Below are 27,735 nucleotides of genomic sequence, written 5' to 3' on the forward strand. Positions count from 1 at the left end.
GCATGGCCATCTCTACCTGGATTTTTAAGGATAGAATCACCTGGAGCTTTAGGCATGCAGCCCAGGCAGAAAACTGCCATAGTAGTAGGCCACTGTGGAGTCCGTACTAGTGCAGTGCCCCAGTGGAGCTGTGGAGGCAGGGCCACCCCTGTGACCCTAGACCAGAAGAGCAACTGGTGTGCGATTTTGTCACTTTGGGGTGTGCCTCCGGCTGAAGTCTACCTAGAGTATGCTTTAAAACCTACTTATAAGCATACAACCCAGCAATTCAATTCTTGGGCATTTATCCCAAAGAAATAAAAACTTATGTTCACAAGCAAACCTGTACACGAATGTTCATAGCAGCTTTGTTTGTCATAGCCAAACACTGGAATTAGTTTAGATGTCCATCAACAGATGAATGGTTAAACAAAGTGCAGTACCTACATATCATGGGATACTACTCAACAATAAAAAAGAACGAACTATTGACACACACACCAATTTGGATATATCTCCAGGGAATTATGCTGAGTGAAAAAAGTCAATCTCAAAATATTACATATGCTTCCACTTACATAAAATTTTTTCAGTGACAAGATTGATGGTTGCCAGGGATTAGGGATGGTGGGGGAGGGAGGATGGATGTGGATGTAGTTACAAAAGGGCAACAAGGATCCTTGTGGTAGTGGAACTGTTCAGCATCTTGACTGTGGTGGTGGATACACAAACCTACACGTGTAATAAAATTGTAAAGCACTAAATTTGTGCACACAAAGAACTAACTCTGCACACACGCACACAAATGAGTGCAAGTAAAAGTGAGGAAATCTGAATAAGGAATAAGACTGGTGGATTGTATCATTATCAATATCTTGGTTGTTATATTAGACTATAGTTTTGCCTAATGTTACCATTAGGGAAAACTGGTTAAAGTGTAAATGGGATATCTCCATATTATTTCTTGCAATGCATGCGAATCCACAATTATCTCAAATATTTCAATTGAAAAACAAAATCTACAGAAAAGTTGAAAAATAGATAGTATAGCAAAAAAAAAAGAACCCAAGAAACCTACTTATAAAGATGTTATCTCCTCTGGAGCCTCTGTTTTCACAGAATCTTTGGATATGTTCATACTTGCTCAGAAGTATGTATTGATAGTTCCTGAGGTAAAAAAATTCAGATGTGGAAGTATTTCCCTGATAACATGCTAGACATCATACTTGACCCTTCTAGGGAGTCATCTGAAGGCAGTAGACATTTAAAAAAATTTTAATTGGGAAAAAGGTGTTTGTTAACACATTTTGGAATTACTTCTGTGTTATGCTAAGGCTGTTATTGCCATGACTAGGCCTCTTTTGAAAGTCCAGAACTTTATTGATCAAAATTAGTGACATCAGTAATAGGACAAATCAACATCATGTGCCTACCTCATGTGACACTGAGAAAGACACAACATTCTTCCTGGAGTATTCTGATCAAAAATGTGTAATATGTATTTAGTCATAAGGAAACATCAGACAAACCTAAATTGGGAGACATTCTACAAAATAATTGGCTAGTACTCTTCAAAAATATCAAGATCATGAAAAACAAACACCAAGGAGGATTTCTAATTAAAGGAAGATAAAGAGACAACTAAATGCACCACTTTATTCTAGATTGGATTAGAAAAAGGACATGAGTGGAACAACTGGTGAAATTTGAGTAAGGTGTGTAGATTCAGTATAGTATTGTATTACTGTTAATTTTCTAAATAGGAACTGGTGTATCCAGCACCTGGCCACCCTTTCTTTTTAACATTTGGTGCATAAGAGCCAGAAAACTCAGCTAGTGTTTGGATTGTTTCAGTTTGCCGTTACCAACAAGCTGTAATGAATTACCTTGTGCATATGTATTTTCATGTTGTTGGTGATGTTTCTTCAGAGTAAATTATTAGACATGGGATTTCAAACGGTAAGTGCATATGTAGCTTTATTAGATTCCCAATTGCCCTGCAGAAGGATCGTACCAAGATGCATTCTCACTAGTCTGTATACCCCACAGCCTTGCCAACAGAATTGCTGTTAGAGGTTTTCATTTTACTGGTCTGATAGATGAGAAATTGTATCTCAGTAAGGTTTTAATGCGCATTTCTCTGATTGTGAATAATAGGGAGTATCTTTTCATATGCTTCAGGATCACTTTTTTAATATCTTTGTGAATTATCTGGCTATATCTTTTTCTTGTGTTTTACTGGGTTTTGGTCTTTTCCCTCTCTTTATTAAAGAATCTTCTCTTTTTTAAATTGATTAGAGTTCTTAGCCTTTTATTTAATATGTGTATTGCAACTATTTTCTCAAAACTTATAAATTGTCTTTTGACTCTTGTTGCATTGTTTTTCCATGCAGAATTTTTATTATTTTTCTATTGATTTATATTTTATCAGTCTTTTCTTTTTTTGCTTCTGAATTGTCATAGTTAGAAAGCTTTTCCCTACACTGAGATTAAAGAATTTACATGTTTTCTTCTAGTATTTTTGAGTTTGCATTTAGATTCCTGATACGTTTAGGATTTAATTTTCTGTATCGTATGAAGTCTGGGTCTAATTTTATCTTTTTCCCAATAGCTCCCATTTATAAAAAAGTTTATCTTTGTCTCAGTGATTTGAGATGCCACCTTCATCATATACTAAATATCCACATGTTTAATTAGGTGTATTTCTGCATTTTCTATTCTATTTAGTGTTCTTTTAGTCAGTTTATGAACCAGTACCATGGTCTTAATGATAAAGGCTTTATATATGTTTTAATAACTGGTAGGGCAAGTTACCTCTCATAGTTTTTCAAATTTCCCTGGCTATTCTTGCATATTGGCCCTTATGAAATTTAAACTGCTTATTGATATTTTATTCAGATTGGATTGAAATTTCAGTTAGAACTGACATCTTCATAATGTTGAGTCAACCTATGCAAGGATAGGTAATAATGCATTTGATCTAGTCTTTGTGATTTTCTGGAGTTTTAAAAAGATATCCTCATATAGGTTTTCAGGAGTTTTAAAGTTTTCCTCATATAAGTTTTGTACATTTCTTGTTAAATTTATTCCTCTTTAATCTTTATTGTTATTTTAATAGATGGCTCTTTTCTCTGATATCTTCTTCATGGTTATTATTTGAGTATATGAAGGCTATTGATTTTTGGATACTTTTATCTTGCTATTTTTTGAATTCTTTATTGTTTGAATTACTTTTATCATTGATTCTCTAGGATTTTCCAGGTGTATTGTCATATCATCTGCAAATAGAGATATTTTACTTCTTCCTTAACAATTTTTAAGCTTGTAATTGATTTCTCTTGTCTAATTCAATTAGCTAGTACCTCTAATAGGTAGTGGTAATTGGGATAGTAGGCATTTTTGCTTTGTTTGTGATCTTAGTGGAAATGCCTCTGGTGTTACCCAAGGAAGATACTGGCTTCAGGACTATAGTGTATATATATTTTATCACTTAAAGAAAATGTCCATTAATTGCAATTTTCTTGAATATTTTTATCAGGAATGAATATTGAATTTTGTCAAAAGCTTTTTCAGCATCTGTGGACATAATCATAGGTGTTTTTGAACCTTACATCTATTAGCATGGTGTATTAGGTTGATAGATTTCCTAATATTGAATCTATCTTATCTTCCAGAATAAATTTTGCTTGGTCATAGTATATTATTTTTTTTATATGACATTGGATTCTGTTTGCTAATATTTAATATAGTTTAATTTTGCATTGTTATTCATAAATAATATTGGTCTAGGGGCTGGCCCCATGGCTGAGTGGTTAAAGTTCCATGTGCTCTGCTTTGGTGGCCTGAGTTTGTCGGTTCAGATCCCAGGCACAGACCTTCTCCACTCATCAGCCATGCTGTGGAGGCATCCCACATACAAAATAGAGGAAGATTGGCACAGATGTTAGCTCAGGGCTGAACTTCCTCAAGCAGAAAAAGAGGGAGATTGCCAACAGATGTTAGCTCAGGGTGAATCTTCCTCACCAAAAATAAAAAAAAGAAAAGATGGCCTATAGTTTTCTCATGTGTATGTTTTTTGCACTATCTTTATTCAAGTTTTGCTGTCAGTATTTGGTATCAGACTTGCTTCATGAAAAAGAATTAGGAAGTTTTTCTTCATTTTCAGTGCTTTGCAATAATTTATGGAGCCTTGGGAGTGGTTGAAGGTTTAATATGATTACTCTGTGATGCCACCTTCGATAGTGTTTTTTATGGGATTAGTTCCTTGGACACTTTGTCTATTTTATTTTTTTCAAAATTAGTCTCTCTAAGCTTTCTATCTCTAATGGGATCAATTTTGGTAATCTGTATTTCCCTAGGAGATTATCCATTTCCTCTGGATTTTCAAATATATTTTCATAGAGATCTATAAATGAGTCTCTTAGGAGTTTTAAATATTTCTTTTATTTCAGTGGCTCTTCCTCCCTTCTCACTATTTATTTTTTACATTTCTACTTTCTGTTTTTTTCTTGATCAATGTAGCTAATGGTTTGCCTATTTTGTAAATTAAAAAATTTTTAGAATTTTGTTTTATTACTTAGGTCTACTTTTTAAAAATAATTTACCTCATTAATTCCTTCTTAAAATTTTATTATTTCCTTCCTACTACTTTCGTTTGTTTTACTTTGTTGTTTTTCTCATTTTTTTTGTTGAACTAGAAATTTAATTTGTTGATTTTTATTTTTTTATTTTCATTGATAAATAAAATTCTATGTGTTTTTAGTTTAGTGCTGTGAATTTTCCTGTGGTCTTTATGTTACCCATAGATTCTGATATGTAGGGTTTTTCTTATTATTTCTTAGAAATTATTTAATATTCCCTCTTTGCCCAGGTGGATATGATTTTTGGTTTTTTAATTTTGTTAATAATTTCTAGTTTTATTGCACTGTAATCTGAGTGTTGTTTCTAACATTTGTACTTTATGGAACACACTGATGTTTTGTGACCTAATATACGATCAATACAAACTAAATGTATTCTCTATTATAAAGGTAAAATGTTTAAAATATATTCATAAAGTCTACCTTATAATGTTCATTAACTCTTCTTTATTCTTCATTATACCGCCTGCCAACACTTCATCTGTCTTTTAACTAGAGTGGTTTATTAAAGTCTGCTAATTGTTAGTACACTTCTCTGTCTCCTTGTGTCTCTTGTAGTGTTTGCTTCATAAAAGTGGTCGCTTGTTATTTGGTGTATAAATATTCATTGTAAATATGACTGATTGATAATGTTATCTTTATTGTGATTGTGGTTTTCAGCATTACATTTAGTGTGAAATATCCCTCACTGCTTTCTTCTTGTTTCCCTCTGCATAGGTATTAACGTTGTCCATGCCTTTATTTTTAGCTTTTTGAAATCACTTTGTTTTAGATATGCTTTTTGTGTATCATGTTGAGTTTTGCTTTCTGAACCAAATTGAAAATCTTTTTCTTTTAATAGATGACTTAATCCCATTCACATTTATCAGTATGACTAATGTGTTTGGTTTCAGTTCTCTCAAATTATTTTAGGATTATGTGTATTATGTGATGTTTGCTATGTTTCTTTCTCTACCTAAGGGTACTTTTTGGTGTTTTTTTTTTAAATTTAGAAAGGTGTATGTTTTTGTTCTAGTGAATACTTTTGTACTTTTTATAATCTGGTTCTTGAAAATTTTAATAGTGTCCTGTAATTCCTACCTACTGCCTGAACGACAATCATTGACAGCAGCTTACTTTAGTTTTCTTTTTCACTCTCCCTTCTCCTCCTCTTTTTAAAGTGCGTTATTTCTACTTTGTCTCAACAGATAACATTTGTACATTAATTTTCCATCTTCTCCCCACCCTTGTGGAGAGTAGGGATGAAGACTAATACAATCTACATTTTTATTTATTCAAATTCTTACCATCAGTCTTATTGCTGAAGTATTCCTAGACATCTCCTGATTAGAGGAAACTCTCCTCTAGCAGATTCCTCAAGGAGGCTTATATAGTATAGAATTCCCCAAGTTCTTACATATTTAAAAATGTCTTTCTATAACCCTAATGTTTGGAGAACATCTTGGCTGGATACAAATCCTTGGTCCACACCTTCTTATATTGAGTTTTTTGAAAATGCTATTTGTACACTATTTCTGAGAATTCTGATGTGACTATGATTCTTTTGCTCTTCTAAATAGGTAGGCCCTGAATTTCATTTTCATATATTTTAAGTTTGATAATTTTAGTAGGCATATTAGTTAGCTATTTGTATGAAACAAATTACTTAAAAACTTAGTAGCTTAAAAGCAGCAGTAAATATATATTAACTCAAAGTTTCTATGAGTCATGAATTTGGGAACAACTTTGCTGGTGGTTCTGCTTTGAGTTCTCTCATGAGGTTGTAGTAAAGTTGTCAGCTGGGACTGTAGTCATCTCAAGGGTTGACTTGGTTCTGCTTTTAAGATGACTCACACATATGCTGGCAAGTTGGTGCTCAGTTCTCCACATGAGGTTCTCCATAGAGCTGCTTGATGTCCTCATGCTCTGATGGTTAGCTTCCCCCAGAGTGGGTGATCCAAGGAAGAGCAAAATGGAAGCTGCAATGTCTTTTACGACCCAGCCTCGGTTTTTTAGTTGTTTTGGGTGAGAGGCTAAATCAGTCCCTATTACTCCATCTTGGTTGAAAACAGAAGTCTCTTGACCATTATTTCTTCCATCATTTTTATGCCTCATCCTGTCTCTGTTCTTGTGGTGCTTCAATTACATATATGTTTGACCTTTTAAGGTGTAGAATCTATTCTTTTACCCTGAAGAGCATTCATATTTTATCAGTCAGTTAGCTTGGTTGAATTCAAACTCTAAACTTTTGTCTTTCTGTAGTGCTCAGTAGCTCAAATCACTGTTCAGTTGTTTAGACTTTCAACTGTTTGGATTCTGCCCACACTTGCATGGTTTAGAGGTTAGCCAGGTATTTGGGCAGAATTTATATGAAGAATTTGGTGTTCTCCTTCTCTATATCTCTCATTTCTGGAATTTTTCCCTTCATTTCGTATCTCCTGTAGTTACTCTGAGTTCTATTTCAAATTCTGCCAATCAATAAATTCCAGGTTTTTATCCAAGTTTTTAGCTCCTCTTCATGGCGCTGACTGGGGCGTGCCTTCAGGTGAAAAGTATAAAAATTCACCCATTGCCATTTCTTTCTTCTAGTCTCAGCCCCCTTCCAGTTTCTGGTTCTGTTTGTCACTTTCCAGTCTCTTCAAATACCTTGTCCAGAGTTCATATCATAAAGGATTTTTTTTCAATGAAAGTTTTATGACACTCACTTTTTTAAGGTTTTTGCTTAAAGAATCTGTGTTAGTGAGGCCTTCCCTAATTATGCTATTTAAAAATTGAAAAACCACTCATCTCTTCCTGGTGCTTCATTTTTGTACACAACTCTTATCCACAGTTGACACAGAATGCATTTTAACATTTGTTTGTTTTATAATTTCCCCAAGTAGATATATTTTCCTCTTGTTCAGTGCTATTTCTTCAGTTCCTAGAAGAGCTCAGATTGATGTTTACTAAATATTTGTTGTATGAATGAATGAATCAATGCATTAATTTATTTCTTTCCCTATCTTCTTGTATAGTGCCCGAAAGGCAGTGGATGAGGAAGAGGAAGCAGTTGAAGAACGTCGGAATATGCGAACTATTTGGGTGACTGGCAGAAAAGGTTTAACTGAAAGGGAAGCAGCAGTCCTTATAGTGGAAGAAGCCAAAATGATTCTTCAGCAGGACTTGGTTGAAATGGGAGTGCAATGGAATCCATATTCCCTTTTAAATTCTGATACACACTCATTGACCAGCAGTGAGTCAGAAGTAAAGGAACACACATTTGTACCCCAAGCTAAAAGTTCTTGTAAAAGATTAACATCAAAGAAAAAAAAGAACACAACATTTAGTGAGTCTTCCAGTAAGCAATTGGCAAATACAGTACAAGATTTAGATAAACGTATAGAGCCTACAAATTCCTTTTATTGTAAGTTTCAGGATGGGAATCAACATCAGGTACGTTCCATTTCCAGAGCAAGAAAACAGGCTTTTTTGAATATAAGTAAAGAGAAACTTGGAACCTCTCTGAATGAGGGAAAAACAAGCATTAAGAAAGTTGTTCAGGCTCTCTCATCTGAGAAAACAAAAAAAGAAGCTTTGAATTTCAGTTCAGAAAAGATGAGTACAACTTTTCGATCTTGGAAACATAGTAAGCATCTAAAACGATCCAGAGACAGTAATGCTATGAAAGACACTGGGTTCTACAGAATTGATTTACAAGAACAGAGTATGTCTAATCCTGTTCATTGTGAAGACTCATTAACCTTAGATGAGAATAATCTGGAATTTAGAAATCCAGGTCCATTTGCTAAAAATGTGTCTTTCTGTGCTGAGGGAAAATATAAGGCATTATTCCCATCACAAACAGAACAAGGTTGTTCAAGAAACAAAACAATAACTAATGATATTCTTGTGGACCATTTTATTACAGGATCCCAGAGTAAAAAAGTGACTTGTCAAGCCACTAGTGTGGTTAATGAAAACGAAAGAGGATTAGTTGTTGTTGAGTCAGAAAAAATAAACAAAGTGCTGATACAAAATGATTCAAAAAACCAGAATGTTTCTGTGAAACACCATGACACCCATCCAATTAACCAGTGCCTGGAAAAGCAGTCCGATGAACAGAAAAACACTTATGCCAAACAGAAAAAAATAGAGAAACAAATGCCCTGTGAGACAGTCCGTAGTTATGTGAATAGAGACTCAAATGTTATCATCAAATGTGAAAGTATGAAGTTTAATGCTGAGGAAAATAAGTCAAGTAATACTCAAGTATCAGGAGACAATATAAGCAGCACTGAGATACCCAGTGGAGTACATCTACCAGCTGGAACATTTGGTAAATCAGGAGACCAACATGAGGATTTTCTAAATACCTCTAGAATACAAGAAAAAACCCATGCTTATGCAGCAAACAAAACTAAAAATAATTGTGTTTCTGACTTAGTTTTAGTTCTCTGTGACTTTGAAGATAGTTTCTACCTGGATACTCAGTCAGAGGAAATAATACAACAGATGGCAACTGAAAATGCCGAACAAGAAGGGGCAAAAGACACCAACCTGGCAAAAGGAGTGATGCAGAAGAGCTTAAACAAACAGAGCTCGATGATCTCTTTTCAGAATGAGATTCACATTACTTCTCCTGCTGAACAGCATTCTCCAGGAGTGATAAATATAGATCATTTGGAACTTAAGACTGTAGATACTGTGAAACAAAGGACTGATTCACATGGGGTTGACATCCTGAATCCAGAAAGCCCAATTTTTCATTCTCCAGTACTATTGAGGGAAAATGACCCTTGTTTTAAAGGGAATGAACTTTCTGTTACTGACTCCCAATTAAATAGTTTTCTTCAAGGTTATCAAACACAAGAAGCTGTAAAACCAGTTACACCTCTGGTTCCTCAAAAGAGAACTCCCACTGGTATAGAAGTAGAATGTCTGCCAGATCCTGAAACAAGTTTGAATTTGAGTGATAGTTTACTCTTTGACAGTTTCAGTGAAGACTACCTAGTGAAAAAACAACCACCTGATGTACAAGTGAAAAGACCCCTTCCTTCTGAAATAATGTCAAACCATTTCAGTGATTCTCTGTGTCTACAACCAGGAGGCCCAATTGAAAAATCAAGTATGAACGAGATTCAAGAAAATCAGCAGCAGTTGACTTGTTCCAGTGATGAGTCTATTATATTTTCAGAAATGGATTCTGCTCAGATGGTTGAAGCTTTGGAAAATGTGGATGTATTTCCTGTCCAAGAGAAATATAATACTGCAGTATCTCTTAGAGCGTTAGAACTAGGTGATCCAGCAATTGTAGGTAATGATTATCCCCAAAGAGAAGTAACTGGAGGATATAAAGATGAAGGGTCTCAAAAATCCAAATTAACTGGGATAAGGCAAAATAATTCATTTGTGTGGTCAGGGGCATCATTTGATTTAAGTCCAGGACTGCAAAAGATTTTAGATAAGGTGTCCAGTCCTCTAGAAAATGAAAAGCTAAAATCAACTGCTACAAACTTGTTTAATTTGAAAGGAAAAAATACGGAGTTAAATGACAAACAAGAAGTGATTTCAAATTTGGAGCCAAATCAGGTACAGGGAATTTTATTTTTCCCCAATGAAGTAAAAAGCAAGATGGAGGCACTGGAGAACAATGCCATTCATGATGAAACCTCATCTCTCTTTCCTTATAAAGAAAGCTGTATAGTAGATGATAATGGGCTCATTCCTCCTACACCTATTCCAACATCTGCTTCTAAGCTGACATTTCCAGGTATTCTTGGAACATCTTCTGTAAAACTTCAGAAAACTAGTAGTGTTTTACAACTTGGTGAAAGTTATTCATTTGACTTACCTTCAGATATTAAAAACCATGATTTAAGTCCAGAGAGTAGAAATGGTTTCAAAGATAACAGTCCTACTAGAGACACAGGTGTTTCACTGCGGTTATCACAGGATGGATCACAGTTAACTCCAGCTTCGTGCAATTCAGAAAGTTTAGCCATAATTGATGTTGCAAGTGACCAAACTCTCTTCGAAACGTTCATTAAGGAGTGGCAGTGCAAAAAGCGATTTTCCATCTCACTGGCTTGTGAAAAGATCAGTAATCTGACATCTTCTAAAAGTACTACTATTGGTTGTAGGTTTAAGCAAGGTAAGAATTTTTTTAATTAAAAAAATTTTTCACATTTGTATGTAAAATAGTGAACTGATAGGGAACTGAGACTTTTTACTATTGGATATTAAATGTAACAAATTTATTCAAAGTTTAATAAGTTTCTCCTATATGGGTTTATATGTAGAATAGCCTTATTGTTTGGCCCAAGAAGATTGATAATAGTTGCCCTCTGGTTAAAGAGATGGGTGACCCAGGGACACGTGGGTGGGAGAGCTGAGCACTGAGACCAAGAGCTCAAGCTAGGAGACTGAAAAAATGCAGACCAAGGCACTACTCATTCCTCTGGCTCTGATCTACTGCGGTACTTGGGTCTGATCAGGCCTGTGTCTGCCTCCTTCTGAGGAGGCCAGAGATCCCATCTAAAGAGACTTCCTACAGCAGCTCCACGCTTTAGGTGGTCCAGTGGGAGTTGCAGACCAATATTGTCTCCTAGGACATTGACACAGTGGCTAAGCTTATTGCTGCTGGAGTCACCACAGTTGGTGTAGCTGGTTCAAAGGCCAGCATTGGAACAGTGTTTGATAGCTTGACCATTGGGTATGCCAGGATCCTGTCCCTCAAACAGGATCTCTTTCTTCTATGCCTGTTCTGGGCTTTGCCCTGTCTGACGCCGTGGAGCTCTTCTGTTTGATGGTTGCATTCTTCACTCTCTTCACGTGGTGAGGCTCTGTGGTTATCTAGGCATCCCTGCTGTTTCAACTCCAGGCGTTGCCTGGTGCTAGATTGTATTAAGCTTTACCATTAAACACAGTGTTTCTCTAAAAAGAAAAATTCATGTGTATATGTAATAACTATATATATTATTATATAATATGTAAGTATATAAATAGAATATAAATTTGTAAAAATTAAGATATATGTTTTGAATATGGATCACTGTTTTTGTGTTATCTTAATGGTATAATGTGATGGTTTTTATTAATCATCATTGCTCATGTATTATTTTCTATTAAACAGTAAGATCCTTATTCACTTATATAATCACAAAAGTACACAGGAAATAGGCACTATGATTTTCACGGTGTACATTAGCTACATTTGCCAATACTTAACTCAAGTAGAACTTGTCTCTCCACTGATAGTCATGAATTCTATACTGAAATGTTGATCCTAATGTCATGTCAGTGACAGTGAGGATTCTGTATCATGGGTAATAGCTACAGTCAGTTTGACAACCTGTTGTGGAAATCAGGGATTTGATCAGATTTCTTAATTCTCTATATGAATGAATTTGTTCACAAAGGTTTGAGTATTCATTTGATCTTAAATTCATGGAGCACATATGTTAATAACAATTTTATGTACTTTCATTGTTGACTCGTATTTTCTGTTTTTCGTTCAACAAACAAAATTGAGCACATTTTCTGTGCTAGGGGTTAAAGGGATAAAAACATTCACTTAAATTTAACAAATATGAGCAAGTTATTATCCAGATATTAGGGATATAATTACAAATAAGGTAGATTGGTCCTTGACCTATATATTTGTAAAATTGGAGATGCATTATTTTAGAAAAAATATTGACTCCAATTACAAAATCATACCTAATTCTTCCCTAAGAAGTAAGACTCTTGATTTTTCTGGAGTTTCTTAGAGTTAAGAATTGCTGAGTTCACTACAAAATTGTTGTAGCGTGCAAGTGGTCTTTATTTCTGTGAGTTATAGAAATTCAAAATGCAGCTTTTAAAAAATTTAGTTAATACCCATTTTAGTTATAGATGTATTTTAAGAAATCTTTGGTAGATTCTTTTATAGTGACAGTTATCTTAATTGATAAGAATCCCAGAAAGATCTTACATACACCTAAAAATGATTATCCAAAGAATGCATATATTAGGGATCTGGAAATTTTTTCCCTATCAAATAGTTTTTTATTATTATCATTGTTTTAACATTCAGTTTAATGGCTTTATTTTCAGAGGTTTTTAATTATTTCTCTTTTGATTTACTTAGTTAGCTCACCTCAGGACCCCCCTATTAGAGAGGATGGATTTCCTGTTAAAGGTTGTGATGACATCTTGGTGGTTGGACTGGCAGTATGCTGGGGTGGAAGAGATGCCTATTACTTCTCATTGCAGAAAGAACAAAAGCATTCTGGTAAGTAATGACTATTTGACCAAGTCATCATATAATTTTCATGTAACCTCTGTTAGGATAGTGACTTGTTTGTTGAGAATAATTTTCTATTTATGTAGAATTTATTTTTAGGATTAAAAAAATTTTTTTTTGGATGGGGGCTAATGTGTGCATCATTTCATATGTTAACTAGAATGAATGCTGAGACACTGCCATTACGCCCCTCTGCTTGTCCCATGGGACTACTAATACTATCTTTTCTTTTTGGTGGTAGCCTATCCCTGGCCACCTTGAGGGTTTGCTTTTGAAGACTGGATCATAGTTTCTTTTCAGACTTTTTTCCTCTTATTGACTGGGTCTGGAACTCATCTAGAGTGTGAGACTATCCACAGTAGTTGAATCAACTAGCCTTTGGAAGAGTCTTCGGAATTGAAAGGATATGATCTGGAAATACGTTGTGATCTGATCATGGTTGTTGGATACTTAGTAGATTGATTAATTTTAGACAGGAGCAAAATGAATAAGGAAACGTTTTAAAGGGTACCATATAATGTCTGTTCCTGAATAAGTATGAAATATTTTCAGTTGTTTTGCAGGAACATATGTTAGGGTGAGTAGTTAGTTGAACTTCTTCTTTTTTTTTTTAGTATGTAACATTATATGTTCATACTAAATATCCCCTTAAAATTCATTTTAAAATAACTTTTCTGTCTTTAATACCTCATTTTGAGAAATGTAAATTTAGTTTTAGAAATCTTGACATGTAGAATTTTCTGTTACCTAATTAAGTAGAGTATTATAAATCACCTAGCCCAAACATCATTTTTAGATTATGAGGCACGTCATCTGCATGGATGACGTGACCTGGATAAGGTCATGCTGAGTTATTGGTTACATAGAACTAGACCCTTAGGCTTCTGAGTCTTTTTCAGTCTTTGCACTAAAGATTGCTGCTTCAAGTGAATGAATATAATTTTTGCCTTAAAACTTTTTTTTTTTTTTAAAGAAATTAGTGCCAGTTTGGTCCCACCTTCTCTGGATCCAAGGCTGACTATGAAAGACAGAATGTGGCACCTTCGATCTTGCTTTCAAAAGGAATCTGATAAAGAACGTTCTGTTATTGTCTATGACTTCATCCAGAGCTATAAAATTCTTCTTCTGTCTTGTGGTATCTCCCTGGAACAAAGTTATGAAGATCCTAAGGTTTCATGTCTTATTTAATTTTTGCGTACTTAAAAAATTATTTTTTAATGTTTAGAACTAATTCTTAAATGACTTGGTATTTGTTTAGCTCCAACAATGCAACTTAAGTTTTTTGGAGTAGTCACTGCTTTATCCAGTAATCTCATTCATCCAGAACAGAATATTATACACCAAATCTCTTTGTGCAGATAAAAACAGAGATGTCACAAATTCTAAACACTGAAGTTCGTATCTTTTCTCAGAGATTTAAAAATTTTATTTTTGTCATAAGTTCCAAGTTTTCTGTCTCACAGTAAATTAGAAATGAGAATTGTTAGATTTAGATATTTGATAGCAGGATGTTTCAAATATCCACGAGGATAGAGGCAGGAAATAGAAGTGTGTAGATATAAGAATAGTTAGGGGCCATTTAGCATGAGAACAAATCACCTTTCTAGCCCCTGAGAACTTTCCTATACAATGGTAAAGTGTGATACACTCTTCATAATGATGACTCTAAGTATTAAGGAAAAGATAACTTATGTTATTGTAATATACATTAATAGTATAATGCATTTTCAGAAGACATTTATTTATAATACTTTAGTCCTCAAAGGGAGCCATTTTTCCCCCTATTGACACTGGAGACATGAGGCATGTGAAATATTAATTTTGAGTTGAACTGTAATACTACTTGGTTGTTATTATCAATATAATTATTAATAATAGGATAATTTTTAGGTTCTTAGTTTCTTTTTTCTTTTCTTTTTTTTTCTGAGGAAGATTGGCCTGAGCTAACATCTGTGCCAATCTTCCTCTGTTTTATGTGGGATGCCGCCCAGTGCTAGGTCCACACCCAGGATCCGAACCTGCGAACCCCAGGGGCTTGAAGTGGAGTGTGCGAGCTTAACCACTACACCACCAGGCTGGCCCCAGTCTCTTAGTTTCTTTAGCTTTTTTGGCAAAGATTTTCAAAGATAGTGTCAGATAAACTAAAGATATTATCCTTTTCTACACTTCAAGCCAGGCTTGGTTTACATGTGATAAATTCCATGTAGTTTCTAAACTGACTTTTACTGGGTATAAAAGGTTGTCACTTAATTTTGATGCTCCAGAGTCCAAAATGAGAATATGGATAATATGAGCTTCTCAATAAAACTACCATAGCATCTCAGATTTATATAGCACCTTTTACATAAACTACTTGAAATATTCCATAATTGACTTTGTTAATCACAACACTTTTGATGTAAGAAGATGAACAATTAATTTACAAAATCTCACTTTTATAAGAAACATTTGCTAACTTTTACATCAGACTGTCTTTTACAATACCGCCTAGAAGGGTTCTGATCACCAATTTCTTTTCTTTTTTTTTTTTTAAAGATTTTCTTTTTTCCTTTTTTCTCCCCAGAGCCCCCCAGTACATAGTTGTATATTCTTTGTTGCGAGTCCTTCTAGCTGTGGCATGTGGGATGCTGCCTCAGCGTGGTTTGATGAGCAGTGCCATGTCTGCACCCAGGATTCGTACCAGCGAAACACTGGGCTGCCTGCAGTGCAGCGTGAGAACTTAACCACTCGGCCACGGGGCCAGCCCCGAGATCACCAATTTCTAATGTTGGTAGAGGAGGCTTTTCCCCACACCCCCAGCAATTCCCCAGGTACCAGACTGGGTGTCCTACAATTCAACTCAATTCTGACACTGTCCACTTGGAGATAGTGTCAGATCCCACAGGTTAACAGTTCCGTCCTAGAAGACTTCTCCTGAGACACCAGTTGCAAGCCCAGGCTATTACCTGTACTTCTGACCAACCAGCTATAAATCAGAGGTTCCATGACCCCCTCCTTGGGCTCAGTTAATTTGCTAGAGTGGTTCACAGAACTCAGGAAACCAGTATACTCACTAGATTGCCGGTTTATTACAAAGGATATGAATCAACAGCCAGATGAAGAGATAAATAGGGCAAGATATGTGGGAAGGGGCATGAAGCTTCTGTGCCCTCTCTGAGCATGCTATTCTCCCCACATCTCCACATGTTCACTAACCCGGGAAGCTCTCTGATCCCTGTCCTTTTGGGTTTTTATGGAGGCTTCATTACATAGGCATGATTGATATTAAATCATTGGCCATTGGTGATCAATTCAACTTCCAGCCCCTCCCCCATCCCAGGAGTTCACGGGGTGGGACTGAAAGTTCCAACCCCCCCCCCCCAACCATCCTTCTGTTACCTACGACCATTTCAAAAGTCATCTCATTAACATAACAAAAGACACTTTTAACTCTCACCCTTTAGGAAATTCCAAGGGTTTTAGAAGTTCTGTGCTAGACAAGGGGATGAAGACCAAATGTATATTTCTTATTATAATTCATAATATCAGTCCATCCCCAGTCTTCAGACATGGTTGTCGTAATACGATTGTTATAGCAAAACAATTATGAAAGTCAAAGGATGCTGGCACAATAGTAGAATCTCATTCAGTCACTAATAACTGTCCAGGCTACCATTATTAATGTATGACAGTGTCTCCCAGGTTGCAGGCTTCTGTTTGATTTTGTCAGGTTCCAAAAGCAGGAGTGGTGTCAGTAATACATGGCTTCACTCTTTTGAGCATCTGGCATAATCAAGCTATAATACAATATCATATTTTGCTTTGAGTCTCTTTCGAAGTGTTAATGTAATATTGGATATCCCTCATTACGTAACTCATCTGTTCATTCCTTCACCTATAGCTATTTTTCCTTCTCTCCATGGAAGGGATATTAGGTTTGGCTACTGTGCTGGTCTAGATTGCAGGCAACAGTGCTAGTCTATCAAGTGCCTCTCCCTCAGTCTACTCCCATTCAGGTAAGATAAGGTTACATAGGTGCAGAGTTAGTGGGCTATCTGACCACCAGGCAATAGATGCATTCAGTGTTAGCCCCAATTTTGCCATATGAGGTGAAGGCACATCCTACCTCATCAGGCCCTTAGGAATTGTAACATAAAGGTTAAAAACACAGTTACAGTTTCTTGCTTAGGAATCATCCCTGCTTCCAGCCCTTATAAGTTATAACTCTGGTCCTCGCATCAGGTAGGGAAAAAGAAAAGTTGAGGTGATGTGGGGAAGAACGTATACCAGCACCTTCTCCACCCCTTCTTCCCGAGATCCACCAGAAAAACAGAGAAATCTATCCGGTGGAATACTTCTTTAGCTCCACTCATGTTCATGTTGAGCGTGCGCACATACTTGTGAAGGCGTGTAAGCCAGCCCTTCATGCCTTTATCTCCCCTCATTTTAGACAACCAATGTTTTAATTGTGCATTCCAATTCTCTAACAAACTACTACTCTGAGAATGATATCTGTCTGCCCATTGTTGGACATTATGGGCTGTAAAGTGTGTTCTGTGGTCTGAAGAAATGACGGTCAGCTGTCCAAACTGGTGCAATAACTTCTATTCCAGTTCTTTTATATCACTCTGAGCATTTGCTTCTAACACGGGGTAAGCAAAGCACCGTCCAGAGTGAGCATCTAGTCCTGTCAGGACCCATTTGTAGCTCCATTTGTAGCCATCCCAGGGCTACTAGCACCATTCTCACTTGCCAGCTATGTTTCAGGGCCTTCTCACCAGGAAATCTGCCACATAGCCGTCAGCAGTCTCTGTCTCTCTTATCGCAGGCAGAACAGGTCTTACTGGCATTCTGTGTCTCAGAGGATACAAGAGGAATATGTCTAGATTGCCCATCTTTGCATTGCTGCAGGGCCCCCATGTCCACTCATTTCATGGACCCAGGTGGCCATCTCAAGGGAGCACATGGGGATATCTGCTTGTCGATTCCAGTCACTTTCCAAACCTAGAAGGGCGTTTTTGTGATGGGCATTGACATGCCCTACGTTAATGCACCCCCTCAAATTTCCATAGGACCCTGCCACTTAAGGGCATCCTTTCTGTAAGCCAGGTTTCCATTGCCTTTCTTACTAACCACATGACAGGCAATGTGCTCTCACCCATGAGTCAGTAAAAACCCAAACATAGGGCCTTTTCCCAGCTGTTCAATTTTTTCATCACTGCTAGAAAAATAGTATGCAATTCAGCTGTTGGGTGATCTGTTTTTACCTTCTTTGATCAGAGTGGTAGCCTTCCAAACAGGATGTTGTCTGATCACCTTGGAACTGTCATCCACAAACCAGGCAGCTCTTTGTGGGTCAGTTGAGAACTGTTTATAGGGTACTGTCCAAGTGACAATAGAATCCAGCAGCAACTCACACAATTCCAGAGTCAGATCTAGGGGAAAAGAGGCTCCCTGTTCATGAGTATCTCCTCTTTGCATTCCAGACAGTAAGATCCTGTATAAATCATTTCCATTTTATTAGGGAACTGTTTGGTCCACTGCCATCTCCATTAGAGCATTTCTTGGACATCACCCAAGACTTTGTGGGTATTTCAGGTTTCAAGATCATGTTATGTCTTTCAGTCATAGGAGTAGCTTCAGTTAATAATGTCAGATAACAAGGTAGTAAATGCCCCTCAAGTGGAAATTCTCTTGTTTAAAGTCCCAGTAGTTGTCAGTGGGAGGCACTCAGGCTCTTGCCATAAGCCCCAGTATATGCTCCATATAGAGTTATTGCGCAGAGAATTTGTCCCTACCAGCACTCCAGCTTCTATTCTACACTGTATGGGCTTGGGTAATCTTACTCACTCCCATTTATCATGTCCAATTAACATTGCTTGAAGGGCAATTTACATGCCTTCTGTTTTACAATACTAGGAAGGGGAAATGTTTCCCAGTCAGACAGACATAATGTCCATTTCCAAAATACAATCAAGACTCAACCACTTCACATAAAGCTGTTCAAGCGTACCATTTCTACAGACTTTTACCTCAACCCTTACATACCTAACTGAAGCCTCCGTTAGGACTTCATCAAGAGGTTTTGGTTTTACAAAACCTGATGGGAGAAGTGTTCCCCGGCCAGACATAATACTCATTCCCATAAAAGATTCAGGTAAAGGAGACGCAACTTCTTTATATACTACCTGCTTAAATGTTCCAACTTACACAATCCTATCAACCATTATATTTTTACATTCTCTTGATTGAATTGTAGGCTGAGTGAGGGCCTCACCAATGGGTTTTGGTACCACAGTCCTTGAGACTCCTTTATCAGAGAGTCCTGCAAAATTCTCTTCCCCACCCCCTGAGCATTTTACCCATTCTTGTGCAAAAGGGTTTGGGGTCTCCAGTGAGGGGTTGAAGGAGGGATACTGGCCTTTTTATCTATCTTTAACTTGATTAATCTGCCTAACCACTGCCCCAAGCGATTGTTGGTCAGGTTTCTCTTAATATTTGCCTTCATCCTTTTTAAATTTCTTCAAATTGGGATAAATACAGCAGACTTATTTGGGGCCCTTTAATGCTGGGGGACCAGCAGGGCGTCGCCTTGGCCTGCCTAACCTGTGGTAGTGTTGTATTAAACCTTTGTTCTAACCCCATCAATGCCTGTTTTATTTCCCATTTCTGAATAACCATCTAGAGATTTCTGCCTTGCTGGGATGAGTCCTATGACTATCCCCTTCCTGTTTCCTCTTTCTTTCACTCCTATCAATATTTGCTATATTCACCTTATTTCTTAATAACATTTAAAAAATTTCCACCTTGTTGGGAAGTCTCTTGACTCTCCCTCTGCCTCTTCCCATTCTCTCGTTAATTAACCTTAAGTGTTTATTAGCATCTATAAGACCTATGGGGGGAAGCTGAGACAACAGATTTGATAAGGCTTCCCAAACTGTCCTAGATTTTGCAACAGTAAGGTTTTATGGGATGCCCATGTGAAAGGGGCCCCCTAACCACAGCATTTACCATGACCTGGGTAGTGGGCATATTCAGCAGTTAATATGCTGGTCATCATAAAGTCAGTCCCACATGGCTTGCATATGAAGCATATCAGCTACTTTATCTGGGGTGTTCCATGTGGCATGTATAGGAGGAGACAGACAGTCCCCCTTCTCAGGGTACAGACCTCACAGTAGCTTTTATCCCATGCACCAGGCTGGCAATTCCTTTGGGAATAACCTCCTGTGTGTCTGGATCACATATAATCATCTGTGATTGTTCCGTAGTAAGCTGCGGGTCCTGCATCAACCCAACCATGCTCTTCCAATCTGCAACATTCAAAGCAGAGACACTTCTAAATTCTTCTCATAGTCCACTTTAGTGAAGGTTCCTCAGGAAGCTGATGATAGACATCCACAAAATGAAACAGCTCCTTCACACTATCCCCCCAGTTTCAATAGTTTCTTGGTTTTGCCCTCCCCTTACATTGATTACCTTCTTGTGACCAGAGGTCTTAGAGGTACTCCCTGTTGCCTCTGCGTAACTTTTCCCTTTCTAGGCAGCATTGAGGCTTGTGGCTAAGGCTTAGCCTGACCCAAATCTGAGCTTGGTTTAGCATCAAGGTCTGAGCCAGCGCTTTATTTTACTTTCGATTTAGCCATTACACATAATAATAACCAAGAGATTTTATGTTTAGCGTGGTTATTATTTTGTATTTCCTTATATATCCAATGAGCCAACTCCTTGGGAGTCAGATCTACTACCATTTCTAAATTCCATTGGTAACTTTTACTTTCAGTAACTGATTGCAATGCAGCTGCACTTTCATACCATGGGTGACTAGGTAGCCATCCAGGGATCAAAGGATTATCATCCCCGCCCTTTTATCCTTTCTCTTCGAAAACTGCTGTGTCTGTAAGCCAGAGCCCTTCTAGCCAATCCCGTTTCTCTGACGCCAACTAAAATGGCTCTGAGACAAATTTCAACATATGTGTGGGAAGTTTTCCCCCGACACCACCACCCGAGCTGGGGACACCAGCTGGATGTCCTACAATTCAACTCAATTCTGATACTGTCTACCTAGCGATAGCATCAGATCTCACAGGTTAAGGGCTCAGTCCCATAAGACTGTCCTCTACTTCAAGGCCAATCACTAGCCCAAGTACTTCTGACCAACAAGCAATAGACTGGAGGTCCAAGCACTCCCTCCTTGGGCTTCAGAAACCAGTTGCAAGTCCAGGTTGTTACCTGTACTTCAGAGCGACTGGCTGTAAATCAGATGTTCCCATGAGCTCCTCCCCCTTTGGATTTGATTAATTAGCTAGAACGACTCATAGAACTCAGGGAAACATTTGCTTACCTTTACCAATTTGTTATAAAAGGATATGATAAAGGATACAGATGGACATCCAGATGGAAGAGATGCAGAGGGCAAGGTATGTGAGAAGGGGAGCAAAGCTTCCATGCCCTGTCCAGACATGCTGCTCTCTCAGCACCTCTGTGTTCACCAACCTGGGAAACTCTCCGAACACTGACCTGTTGGGTCTTTATGGAGGCTTCATTACATAGCCGTGATTAATTAGATCATTCCCCGTTGGTGATCAGTTCAACCTCCAGCCCCTTCCCCACTTCCCAGAGGTTGAGGGGTGGGACTGAACGTTCTAATCCTCCAATCACAGGGTTGATTCTGTGGTCAACCAGCCCTCATTCTTAGGCGACCTAGGAGCATTCCAAAAGCCACCTCATTAACATAACGAAAGATGCCTTTCCTCTCGCCACTTTGGAAATTTCAAGAGTTTTAAAAGCTGTGCTAGAAATGGGGACGAAGACCAAATTTGTATTTCTCATTACAATTCATAATATCACCCCCTCCAAAACTACATTCTTAACCTACAAAGGAAGTAACTGAGTCATGTAGTAATTGTTGGAATTATGAACAGGGTTTAGATTTCCTGATTCTAAATCCAGTTTTGATTTCCTAGATTTAGTATTAGAAATGACAGGTCTTCTAATCTCATAGGGAAGCTAAAAATAGCAATTAAATGACCAGTTGGATGGTCCTGATGACAGACCCTCATTCTGGGGGGAAAGCCTAGAGGCTTTCTGAAACTCTGAATATGAATTTTTAATGGTAAAACATTTATGCCTCACTTCTGATGTTGAAAGAATTAAATAAACCTAAAAGCACATAGGCCCATGGGGCTAGCCAGGAGGTGTAGTGGTTAAGTTCACACACTCTGCTTTGGCGGCCTAGGGTTCGCAGCTTTGGATCCTGGGCACGGACCTACACGCTGCTCATCAGGCCATGCTGTGGCGGCATCCTACGTACAAAATAGAGGAAGATTGCCACAGTGGTTAGCTCAGGGCCAATCTTCCTCACCGGAAGAAAAAAAAAATGTATATAGGCCCATCTTTATTATAGTAGCTTAGCCAAGATCAGCCTCAGTGGAGAAGAGTCTATTTGCATTTCAGAAACAGGATTTCAGTTAGCTGAGAGGTTTCACTTGGTTTTCAAGCCTACTTCAGAACTAGATTGGCAGGAGCATTGCAGTAATGGAAAAATTTTGTTTTCCTTGTTTGAAGGCTGCTGCTCTTATTGGTACCAAAAATGAGTCCTGGTGTAATTATCCTTTTCTTCTCTTCTGGGAAGACCACTGAATAAGTATTAAGTGAAAATAAGATTAGAAATGAGCTTTCTTTTTTCAGCTTTTAATTTAAGGGTAAAGAAATGTCTGAAAAATCAATAAAACATTCCGATCACTATCCCATTCAGGTGGCATGCTGGTTACTAGATCCAGATTCTAAGGAGCCGACTCTTCACAGCATAGTTACCAGTTTTCTTCCCCATGAGCTTCCACTCCTGGAAGGGATAGAGACTGGCCAAGGAATTCAAAGCCTGGGGCTGAATGTCGACACTGAGCATTCGGGGCGGTACAGAGCATCTGTAGAGTCCATTCTCATCTTCAACTCTATGAATCAACTCAATTCTTTGTTGAAGAAGGAAAACCTTCAAGGTAAGAACGAACTTCCTGGCATTTTTAGGCTGTTACAGACTGGTGATAGTCATATATTTAGTCACTGTTTATCACAGGTGAGTAAATTACACTTTTTTTGCAAACCCCATCTTTGGATTGTCTAGTCCAGGGTTCAACAGACTTTTCTGTAAAAGGCCAGATTGTAAATATTTTTTTTTATTAAGATTATGATAGTTAACAACATTGTGAAATTACAGTTGTACATTATTGTTAGTCATGTTGTAGGTACACCACTTCACCCTTTGCGCCCTCCCCCCATCCCCCCTTTCCCTTGGTAACCACAGATAAGTTCTCTTTGTCTATATGTTAACTACCACCTATGAGTGGAGTCATACAGAGTTCGTCTTTCTCTGTCTGGTTTATTTCACTCAACATAATACGCTCAAGGTCCATCCATGTTGTTGTGAATGGGACGACTTTGTCCTTTTTTATGGCTGAGTAGCATTCCATTGTGTATATATACCATATCTTCTTTATCCAATTGTCAGTTGCTGGGCACTTAGGTTGGTTCCACGTCTTGACTATTGTGAATAATGCTGCGATGAACATAGGGGTGCATGGGACTTTTGGAATTGCTGATTTCAGGTTCTTAGGATAGATACCCAGTAGTGGGATGGCTGGGTCATAAGGTATTTCTATTTTTAACTTTTTGAGAAATCTCCATACTATTTTCCATAATGGCTGCACCAGTTTGCATTCCCACCAACAGTGTATGAGGGTTCCTTTTTCTCCACGGCCTCTCCAACATCTGTCACTCTTGGTTTTGGATATTTTTGCCATTCTAACAGGTGTAAGGTGATATCTTAGTGTAGTTTTGATTTGCATTTCCCTGATGATTAGTGATGATGAGCATCTTTTCATGTGTCTATTGGCCATCCATATATCTTCTTTGGAGAAATGTCTGTTCATGTCCCCTGCCCATTTTTTGATGAGGTTGTTTGATTTTTTGTTGTTGAGCTGTGTGAGTTCTTTATATATTATGGAGATTAACCCTTTGTCAGATAAATAACTTGTAAATATTTTTTCCCAATTGGTGGGCTGTTTTTTTGGTTTCAATCCTGTTTTCCCTTGCCTTGAAGAAGCTCTTTAGTCTGATGAAGTCCCATTTGTTTATTCTTTCTATTGTTTCCCTCATCTGAGGGGTTATGGAGTCCGAAAAGATTCTTTTGAAACTGATGTCAAAGAGTGTACTGCCTATATTCTCTTCTAGAAGACTTATTGTTTCAGGCCTAATCTTTAGGTCTTTGATTCATTTTGAGTTTATTTTTGTAAATGGTGAAAACGAATGATCTATTTTCATTCTTTTACATGTGGCTGTCCAGTTTTCCCAGCACCATTTGTTGAAGAGACTTTCTTTTCTCCAGATTGTAAATATTTTTAGCTTTGTGGCCTAGATGGTCTCAATCACAAATATTCGACTTTACCACTAGTAGCAGAAAAGCAGCCAGACAATATGGAAATGAGTGTTCAATAAAACTTTGTTTATGAAAACAGGCATCTGGCCCTTATTTGGCTTTAGTTTGCCGACCTCAGGCTCTACTGTAAAGAAGAGAATTAGTGGCGTTGTATTCATTTATTGCTAATTTTATATTTGAACTTTTTCAAATGACTTTTAGTCACACTTAGAACATATCTTTCATGGATTTAAAAAAGTGAACTTTTTTTTTTTAGAACTATTAAGAGTTATTTTTTTCAGCAAAGGATATTCTTGTGAATCTTTTTTTCCCTCATGACAAATAGTATGGATTTATTGTGCAGGCTGCTAGCCCAGATTGAGTGTCTTGACTTCAGAGAGCGTAACATATGCTTATGGTAGAAATGAAGTAGAACAAAGTTGTCCTCATTGTGAGAAGATTTAAAACATGAATTTATTGCCTGATTAATAAATACTAGAGACTGTATGCTGATGAATTCACACAGACCAGGGTTTGATTCTGCACTGTATCATTTATTAATGAGGGGCCTTGGGCAAGCTACTGAAACTAGAGTTCTTATAATGTTGTTATAGGTATTAAATGAGAGAGACCTTAGTGCAGTGTTTGCCACAGAGTAGGTGCTTGTTATTGTGTTTAGTTGATTATTATTGTTACTTTTACTGCTAGCACAAGCCCTCTGTGCTGATAGTAATGTTCTCCTCAATGTCACTGAGATAGAATATTATAGACAAAGACCAGACTGACTTGTTTGTTCATTGGAGACTTGCTTAAGTGCTGTTAATTAGCAGCTGTTGAACAGGCACTGAAGTATCTCAAACTCAGCTTTTCTCTAAGCCAGTGGAGTGGGAGTATGGGGCACACATGCCACAGGCCTGCTTCTCCATTTATGGACCATAAATGACTGAGCTGAATGGACGAAGCTGAATGAACACGGCTCTCTTTGCCTGGGTCTGCCTGCCCCTAGGGTAGGTCTCCTGGGTAGTCAGTGTAGTTCCTAGACACCCACATTTGATGATGGTGCTGTGGATTAGTCTGTAACTTTTTATAGACATTTCTTGCTCATTATCAGAATTAGAAGCTTTCCGTTTCTTTGGAAGAGGACTGTTCTACTACTTAAAGACAGTTTTTCATCTATGAAAAAAGGAGACTATGGTTTTCCTTTACAAAAAAGTACAAGAAATCCTCTAGATTTGTTTTTGAACTTTCACAATTTCAGTGTGTCTTGAAAGGTCCTTTTTTCTGCAAATTTTCAGAAGTGGGTGAGTAGGAGGTGTTGAATGCACTCTTGTGTGGTGTTAAGTCTCTTTCTTATTGAAAGCACAGAATTGAAGCACATTGTTTTGGAGAAAATGTGGAAGGCTGTCAAATTTTGTTTAGAAATCATTGTTTCAAGATGTGCTTATTTATTTTAATAGACCTCCAGAATCTTCACCTTTTTCTTTTCTCATCTTCTTGCCTATTGGATGGGTATGCTCTGGCAGCTGACTTTCTCCCAGTAGAAGGCTGATTTTTGTTTGGATGAGTAAATATTAACAACAGAATGTATTTGCTCAATGTGACCCAGGACAAAGTATGCTGTTCTCTTCACGTGGATCAATCAGGTCCTTTCTGGTGTGGTTTAAACAGGTATGAGGTGATTTTGTAGGTATGGAGTGAGTTGGTTTCTCTCTTTTTTAAAGGACTTCAGCTGCACAGATTTGTATTAGTCATAATCTTTCTTTCATGTACACTATCATCATTGGTCCATGTATGGTCCTATTTATTTATTTTAGTAATATAATCAATAACTAACTCACATTATTAATAACGTCACATTTGTGTCTATTTATGTGCTCCTCCTTTCTTACATATCCCAAGTTTTATGTCTGTTATTCTCTTATTTTTTAATTCAAATTTTATATTTGAATTAAAAAAATTTTAGCATATATATAAGTTCAAAAATTATATTATTTAGTTTTTCTTGTTTTTGAACTTTATAAAACCTCTGTCATACTGGGACTTGCTTTTCTCATTCAACATCATGTTAATAAGATTCGTACATATTATTGCAAGTACCTATAGTTTGTTCATTTTCACTGTTGTGTAATATGTCACTGTGTAAGTATGCCAGAATTTATTTGTGCATTTCCTATTGATAAATGTTTGTGTTGTTTCTAGTTTTGTTTTTTGTTTTGCTATAACAAGTAGTTCTGTATACGTGTTCTTACTCATATACATGTCTCCTGGTACATGTGGCAAGAATTTCTTTTGGGTATGGAATTGCTCTTTCATGTTAATGGGAATTTTTAACTTTATAAGATTGTATTAAATTGTTGTCCAGAATGATTGTATAAGTTCACTCTCTAAACAGCAATGTGAAAGAAATCTTGCTGATTCGTATTGTTTCCACTTTGCCAATTCATTGGTTGTAAAATGACTATAATTTTCCTTTCTTGTGCTTTGTTTTTGGTAACAGAGTTATTCTAGCTTCATGGAATGAGTTGATGAATACAATCTCTTTTTATTTTGGAGGAGTTTATATATCATAGAAATAATGTTTTCCTTGAAATTTTGGTAGAATTTGCCTGTAAACTGTTTTTTTGTGGAAATATTTTTAACTACTACTTCAATTTCTTTAATAGCTATAAGATTATTCAATTATGTCTTTTTAATTATGTTTTGGTAAGCTATAATTTTTTAAGAATGTATCTCTTTCATCTAAATTTTCCAATTTATTGTGATAAAGCTATTGCTGAATTTTTTACATCTCTGGTTTATCTGTTATGTCTTCTCTTTCTTTCATAATATTATTTATTGTTCTATCTCACTAGAAGTTTATCCAATTTTTCAGTCTTTTCAAAGAACCAACTTTTGCCTTTGATCTTTCCTGTCGTTTCTATTTTCTATTTCCTTGATTTCTGTCAGCATATTATCTCTTTTCTTCTAGTTCTCCTGACTTTATTTTGCAGTCCTTTTCCTAAGTTTGATACTACACTCATTACTTTGTCAAATCATTTTTTTCTTTTCCAATGTAGGTATTTAAGGCTATAAATTTCCCTCGAAGCTCTACTTTCATTGTATCTCATAGGTTTGACATGTAATGTTTTCATCATTTTGTCCTAAATATTTAAAAATTTCTGTTATGATTCTTTTTGACTCATAAACTATTTAGAAGATTGGTTTTTAATTCCCAAATATTTAGAAACTTTTTATTTTGTACTTTTATTATTACCTTCAAACTTAGTTGTATTGTGGTTAGAGAACATGGCTGTATAATATCCATTCTTTGAAATTTCTTGAGTTGCTTTGTGCCTTAAAACCTGAACTATTGTGTAAATGTTCTATGCGTATGTAAGAGAATGTGTATTCTAATTCTGGATGCAGAATTTAATATCTATGTCAAGGTTGTTGTTTAAATCTTCTATATCTAATTTTCCCTGTAGTTCAGTCAATTTTAACTG

At 36.9% G+C, this 27,735-nt stretch overlaps 1 protein-coding gene and 1 pseudogene across 1 annotated transcript in view; both read left to right on the forward strand.

Annotated features, from left to right (window-relative positions):
- Positions 1 to 27,735, forward strand: part of POLQ (DNA polymerase theta) — a 119,795-nt gene that overhangs the window by 54,986 nt on the left and 37,074 nt on the right. The window contains exons 19-22 of the mRNA XM_008516178.2: positions 7,613 to 10,728; positions 12,706 to 12,849; positions 13,835 to 14,031; positions 22,598 to 22,838. Coding sequence (XP_008514400.2) covers positions 7,613 to 10,728; positions 12,706 to 12,849; positions 13,835 to 14,031; positions 22,598 to 22,838 — 3,698 coding nt within the window. The remainder of the gene's footprint in view (positions 1 to 7,612; positions 10,729 to 12,705; positions 12,850 to 13,834; positions 14,032 to 22,597; positions 22,839 to 27,735) is intronic.
- Positions 10,893 to 11,522, forward strand: LOC139077131 (ATP synthase F(0) complex subunit C1, mitochondrial pseudogene; annotated as a pseudogene).

Source organism: Equus przewalskii, chromosome 18 (assembly GCF_037783145.1).
Source record: "Equus przewalskii isolate Varuska chromosome 18, EquPr2, whole genome shotgun sequence".
Lineage (NCBI taxonomy): Eukaryota > Metazoa > Chordata > Mammalia > Perissodactyla > Equidae > Equus > Equus przewalskii.